General features: G+C 43.3%; 1 protein-coding gene across 1 annotated transcript in view; it reads left to right on the forward strand.

Moving 5' to 3' along the window:
- LOC308317807 (plasminogen-like) overlaps positions 1 to 7,500 on the forward strand; it is a gene marked incomplete at its 3' end in the record, with an annotated part of 23,125 nt that overhangs the window by 14,367 nt on the left and 1,258 nt on the right. Inside the window, exon 6 of the mRNA XM_080767084.1 lies at positions 6,635 to 6,776. Within this exon, the coding sequence (XP_080623210.1) occupies positions 6,635 to 6,776 (142 nt within the window). The remainder of the gene's footprint in view (positions 1 to 6,634; positions 6,777 to 7,500) is intronic.

The raw sequence follows: 7,500 nt of genomic DNA on the forward strand, positions 1-7,500 counted from the left end.
TCTCCAACTCACACACTCCTATGATTCCTCTCTCTCTGTCTCTGTCTCTCTCTCTCTCCTCTGCATCTACTCTCTATAGTTTGTTGTTGTTTGTGGCATTTAAAGCAGTTTTTTCTAGTTTTATGCACCTGTGTGATGTGATTACGTGTTGTGGCGGTTTGCTTTGATGTACGGCTCTGATATTCACAGAGCAGTTGCACAAGACTTCAATTGACAGTTCTCCGCTGAAAAGACCCTTTGCCGAAGATCGCAGGCAATGGCGGCAAGCGTTTTATTAATGAATTGACAGTAATCTAAGTCAATGGCGCGGAGGGTGTTAATCTGAAATTAAATACAAATGTTAGTTTTCAGGATTCCAATTCAAAAATAGCAGATCTACAAGCTGAAAACGTGTTGCACTGTGCCGCATTTTCAGCTTGTCAGCCTAAATCCCCTCACCTGTGCAATTTCCAGCCTCTGCCTCAGCCAATTGATTGCCATGGGAACCCCACACTTGCCAATTCATTTCCTCAAAGACTTTTCAGAATGTATTTATGTAAAGACGTTTACGCCGCGGACAAAGACAACTGGAGTCGTGACACATCGTGACAACAAACACAATGTTTTGGGCCGAACAAAGAATTAGAAAAAAATAAAAAAACGGCAGGTTACAACACATTTTTTGTTGTTTATATTCTTTGTAATTATTTGTTTGCCCTAGCAACCACCTGTTAGGCCCTAGCAACCACCTATTAGGCCCTAGCAACCACCTGTTAGGCCCTAGCAACACTGTTTAACCCTAAAGAATCACACCCGTGTGAAGTGAGGGTCGCTCTTGTCATCACGCACACGCACACATGTATTCATTTCAATGGGGAAAAAGCCATTTAGCTACAGTGTAGCCTAACAGCTGCTTTAAGACCCTAGCAACCACCTGTTGTACCCTAGCAACCACCTTTTATGCCCTAGCAACCACCTGTTGTACCCTAGCAACCACCTATTAGGTCCTAGCAACCACCTGTTGTACCCTAGCAACCACCTATTAGACACAATGTTCGAAACACAATATTTAATACTCTATATAGCGTGTGCTCCATGTGAGCCCGACCCCAGGAAGCACGCTGGCTGGGCCAGGCTACCCGCCCCTCTAGACCAGAAAGCACGCTGGCTGGGCCAGGCTACCCGCCCCTCTAGACCAGAAAGCACGCTGGCTGGGCCAGGCTACCCGCCCCTCTAGACCAGAAGGCACGCTGGCTGGGCCAGGCTACCCGCCCCTCTAGACCAGAAAGCACGCTGACTGGGCCAGGCTACCCGCCCCTCTAGACCAGAAAGCACGCTGACTGGGCCAGGCTACCCGCCCCTCTAGACCAGAAAGCACGCTGGCTGGGCCTGCAGGCTATGCTGTCACCAGCACGTCCGTCTGCCTCCCTAGGAAGCAGGTGAACAACACATGATAGTGATAAAGAGGACTGTTAAAGAGACATACATCTCTGCCGATGTGCTGCTGGACACATGTAAAACTCTTTTGTTTTCCATTCTAATGTACTGTATTGTTTTGTATTACAGCTGCTACATCATTCCTGAATTTCCAGTCTAGAATAGAATAGAATAAATAGAATATTTATTATTTTGATACGCATTTTTTTCCACTGAGGGGAAAGACATGGCTATGGATTATATTATGAGTAATTTTAAATAAATCCTACAAACATCCAGTTAAAAACGTTCACTGTGAAAGAATATATATATTCAAAGATTTGCACCACATTTTCAAGATTCTTCAAAAATAGTAGATCTGCAAGCTCATGGCGTGGCTGCTATGAGCTTGATCTGCTATTTTTCATGCTTAAAACACCAAAAAGGGGTTCCCGTCCAGAATGGGTTAAAAGTCATCAGAAGCGTAACGTATTTTGAAGGCAACGGTTGTGTTAACAGCGTCTGATAAATGCCTAAATAGTAAATTGTCGAATGCCTCTTTTCTTTTGCGGTAGCGGCCTGACTGTTGTTTTCCTTTTTTACAGTAACAACTACAACACCTACCACTACGCTGTCTACTACACACGGTAAACTACCACTACACTGTCTACTACACAAGGTAAACTACCACTACACTGTCTACTACACAAGGTAAACTACCACTACGCTGTCTACTACACAAGGTAAACTACCACTACACTGTCTACTACACAAGGTAAACTACCACTACACTGTCTACTACACAAGGTAAACTACCACTACACTGTCTACTACACACGGTAAACTACCACTACACTGTATACTACACACGGTAAACTACCACTACACTGTCTACTACACACGGTAAACTACCACTACACTGTCTACTACACAAGGTAAACTACCACTACACTGTCTACTACACAAGGTAAACTACCACTACGCTGTCTACTACACAAGGTAAACTACCACTACACTGTCTACTACACAAGGTAAACTACCACTACCCTGTCTACTAGACTACTACACACGGTAAACTACCACTACACTGTCTACTACACAAGGTAAACTACCACTACACTGTCTACTACACAAGGTAAACTACCACTACACTGTCTACTACACAAGGTAAACTACCACTACACTGTCTACTACACAAGGTAAACTACCACTACACTGTCTACTACACAAGGTAAACTACCACTACGCTGTCTACTACACAAGGTAAACTACCACTACACTGTCTACTACACAAGGTAAACTACCACTACACTGTCTACTACACAAGGTAAACTACCACTACACTGTATACTACACACGGTAAACTACCACTATGCTGTCTACTACACAAGGTAAACTACCACTACACTGTCTACTACACAAGGTAAACTACCACTACACTGTCTACTACACAAGGTAAACTACCACTACGCTGTCTACTACACAAGGTAAGGTAGAACTCATTCCGATTGTTGCACATATGCATCCATCCTCTAGCCCCGCTGACATTATCCCCACTTCACTCTTAAAAACAGTCTTCAACAGTCTAAGCCCTTTCATTCTGTCCATCATCAACAGTTCTATTTCCTCTGGCTGTGTTCCTGATTATTTCAAACATGCAACTATTCAACCGCTGTTAAAAAAAACCTAGCCTAGACCCATTAGTCCACAGCAACTATCGACCAATCTCAAAACTCCCGTTCATCTCCAAGGTTTTAGAAAAGGTTGTCTGTAACCAATTATTGCACCATCTCAACCAAAATAACTTATTTGACAAGTTTCAGTCTGGCTTCCGCCAAAAACATAGTACTGAAACTGCACTCCTTAGAGTCTCCAGCGACATAATGATGAAAGCTGATATTGGAGAATGTTCAGTGCTGCTACTGCTGGATCTTAGTGCAGCATTTGACACGATAGATCATGCCATACTCCTAAACCGGCTCCAACAGTGGGTGGGGTTAGGTGAACTGGCCCTGATGTGGTTCTCCTCTTACTTGTCAGGGAGAAGCGTTGCTGTTGCCGTCGATAGCTTTGTCTCCTCCTCTGCTCCCTTGACATGTGGGGTCCCCCAGGGGTCCATCTTAGGTCCTATCCTTTTTTCAATTTATATGTTACCCCTTGGTACCCTCATAAATACCTTTGATGGTGTCTCATACCATTGTTATGCCGATGACACTCGGCTATATATTTCCTTCAAGCACACAGATATTAGCAAACTCACTGTATTGCATGACTGTTTAACAGCTATCAACAACTGGATGGCTCAAAATTGTCTGCAGCTTAACCCCAGTAAAACAGAGATCCTCATCATCGGCCCCTGAAAGCATCGCTAATGCCATTCGGCTATCCCTGGGCCCTTTGGCTTCTAATATTAAAGACTCTGCTAGAAACTTGGGTGTCTTCTTTGATAGTCACATGAATTTCAAGTTTCATGTAAAGAAGGTCACCCAGTCCTGTTTTTTCCACTTACGTAACATCTCTAAAATAAAACCACTCCTCTCCACTCAAGACTTTAATTAAGTTAATTAATTCATGCTTTCATCTCTTCCCGACTCGACTACTGTAATGGACTATATACTTCCCTCTACGCATCATCTATTCATCAACTACAATTAATTCAGAACACAGCCGCCAGGATTCTTACAAACACCAATCGCAGATCACATATCACACCGGTGCTCGCTTCACTTCACTGGTTACCCATTAAATCCAGAATCAATTTCAAAATAATTTTAACAACTTATAAGGCGTTACATGGGCTGGCCCCACCCTACATCTCAGACCTTCTGCTTCCAAAACAAAATACAAGATCACTCCGGTCCTCAGACGAGGGCCTACTGAAAATTCCGGCGACTAAACGGGTAACCAAGGGCGACCGGGCATTTGCCGTAGCTGCTCCCACACTGTGGAATGCCCTCCCCCTTTTTATGAAGAATGCAGAGTCTGTTGACATTTTTAAGAAGTCACTGAAAACATATCTATTTCGTTTGTATTTTGAGCTGTGATTTGTCACTTTTAATTGATTGTTTTTTACTTTGTTGTACAGCACTTTGTAACTGTTGTTTTGAAAAGTGCTTTATAAATAAAACTTACTTACTATATAGTTAAAGAACAGAACAGGAATTCATCATAAAGGAAGCAAAAAGGGAAAAGAAAAATATAAAGTGAGGGGAAAAAGGGGGGGATTCAGATTTTACGGGGGCCAGTTTCGAATTGCAGCCTGTGTCATACATGGTAGCTATATTAGCCCAATGTTGCTGTTAGTCTATAAAACCAACTCATTTCACTTGAATAATGTTGATAAAACCACATCGGAGAAACTTTTGGACCTTGTGCGCTCTGTGTGTGTGTGTGTGTGTGTGTGTGTGTGTGTGTGTGTGTGCGTGCGTGCGTGCGTGCGTGTGCATACGTGCGTTCGCGCGGAGAGAGACGCAGAGAGAGAGAGAGAGTCCTGTGTGTGTGTGTGGCATGCAGAGAGAGAGAGAGAGTGAGTCCTGTGTGTGGCATGCAGAGAGAGAGTCCTGTGTGTGTGTGGCATGCAGAGAGAGAGAGAGAGAGAGAGAGAGACCTGTGTGTGGCATGCAGAGAGAGAGAGAGAGAGAGAGAGAGAGAGAGAGAGAGAGAGATAGAGAGAATAAAAACTCCTGTAGGACTCGACTCCTAGTCGGCGACCAATCGTTTAGTGTGAAAGCGAAATGAGTGTTTTAACCCTATAGCCCTTAGCCCCTCCCCCTTGTCCCTACATAATGAGTGTTTTAACCCTATACCCCTCAGCCCTTGCCCCTCCCCCTTGTCCCTACATAATGAGTGTTTTAACCCTATAGCCCTCAGCCCCTCCCCCTTGTCCCTACATAATGAGTGTTTTAACCCTATACCCCTCAGCCCTCCCCCTCCCCCTTGTCCCTACATAATGAGTGTTTTAACCCTATAGCCCTCAGCCCCTCCCCCTTGTCCCTACATAATGAGTGTTTTAACCCTATAGCCCTCAGCCCCTCCCCCTTGTCCCTACATAATGAGTGTTTTAACCCTATACCCCTCAGCCCCTCCCCCTTGTCCCTACATAATGAGTGTTTTAACCCTATACCCCTCAGCCCTGGCCCCTCCCCCTTGTCCCTACATAATGAGTGTCAAGGGGAATTGGAACGTCCCTAAATATTGAACGTCCCTTATTGTAGATATTGTTATACAACCTGTTCTCAGAAAATAGCTGATCCCCATTTGAAGAGATATGCGAGGGACCCCATAGATTTGAAAAATCTAGCAGTGTCACAGACAGCCAGTGTGACATGCATTAGTCCATGGACCCCCATTTGATGGCCTTTCTGTCTCTGGGACCCCCGATTTATATTGTAAAATCAATGTTAATTAACTCTGAGAGTGTACAAACTATCATTTAGCTGGGGACCCCCTGGAACTCTCTCAAGGACCCCTGGGGGTCCCCATAACCCACTTTGGAAACCACTTTCCATAAGCTGTAGATCGGCTATTTTGGGAGACGAGATGGAACGTAAATATAACATTGCTGTGGTTATGATGAAATAAATATATTGTAATTTTGTCTCATCTTGGTAGCCCACCAGAATGCAATTCAGCTAGATATAGCTCATTCTGACACCTGCTCAACAGTTGAACCTGATTCATTGATTATTGTATTAACAGTTTGTATAGAATGGGTACATATATATATATATATATATATCATATACAGGGTTAGAAAAACTATTTACAGTATAGAAAGAAGGGGCTGTGGTCACTGTGTTCATTGTTTTTAATATCTTTAAGAACAGTCATTTTCTATCATGTCCTGTGACAAGTCGTGGTATGCTACAATATGATATGATATGAATGACAATGTTTCAAATTCAACAACATTTAGGACAATGAAAATTATTAAGTTATGTAGGTCTGTCTGTCTGACTGACAGACAGACAGACAGACAGTACTGCGTTCAGGAGTCGACTCTTCGCCGTGCGGCAACGCCTGTGCCGCGTCGCTGCGCGCCCGGTGTGTGTTGGGCTTCACACACACACACACACACACACACACACACATACACACACACCTCCTACTTCCTGTTCTGTCCATCCACCCATCTGCTACTTCCTGTCCATCTACCACTTCCTGTCCGTCCACCTACCATTTCCTACTTCCTGTCCTGTCCATCCATCCATTTCCTATTTCCTGTCCTGTCCATCCATAGTCCTAGACGTGACCTGTTACACTGGCCGGGGCGAGAACTACCGAGGGACGTTTGCCACGACGACCTCTGGAAGAAGCTGTCAGAGCTGGTCGGTCCAGACACCTCACAGCCACCCCTACACGCCCGAGAACCTTACATGCAGGTAAGAACATCCATCCTAACATCTACTGGTCTACAACAGTGATTATGATTATAATAACAACAATAAAAATAATACACATCTACTGGGGCCTATTTCACGAAACTTGGATTAGAGATTAAGCCGGGCTTTAACACATATCCTGGCTTAATATATCCTGGATCAGTGCTTAACCGGTTTCATGAAAGCTGGTTGATCTTGCCAGATTAACTTAACCAGTTAACCTGGATATGTTGAGGCTTGATTCGGTTTCATGAAAGTGATGCTACATAAGTTACCATGGAAACTTATGCTTTGGACTTAGCCTGCTCCGGACCAGGCTAACAGCCAGGTTTAACCTAATCCTGATGTCTTTACTATTCATTAAGCAGTCAAACTGATCACAAACCAATGATGTTTTCCAGATTTATTCAATTATTATGGGTTTATGTTGCCTTATTTGTATCGGTCTGCATTAAAGGACTAATTTAAGCACTATATAAAATCAAATAACCAAAATATATAGGCTGCACAACATCATGACAGCTTGTGAGCTTGTAGATCAGCTGCTTTTGGTGAATGTTCCCCATGATTAGGTTTGCTGTCGTGCAAGTGCACGGTTAAGAATAATTATTATATATATATATATTTTTTTTTTTGTAAAAGTGAAAACCACTAAATATTACAATTACTCATTGTTTTACAACATATTACCATTATAACGTTTCACCCATAGTTCTACATACTT

This window comes from Protomyctophum bolini (genome assembly GCF_963924005.1).
Source record: "Protomyctophum bolini genome assembly, chromosome: 6".
NCBI lineage: Eukaryota > Metazoa > Chordata > Actinopteri > Myctophiformes > Myctophidae > Protomyctophum > Protomyctophum bolini.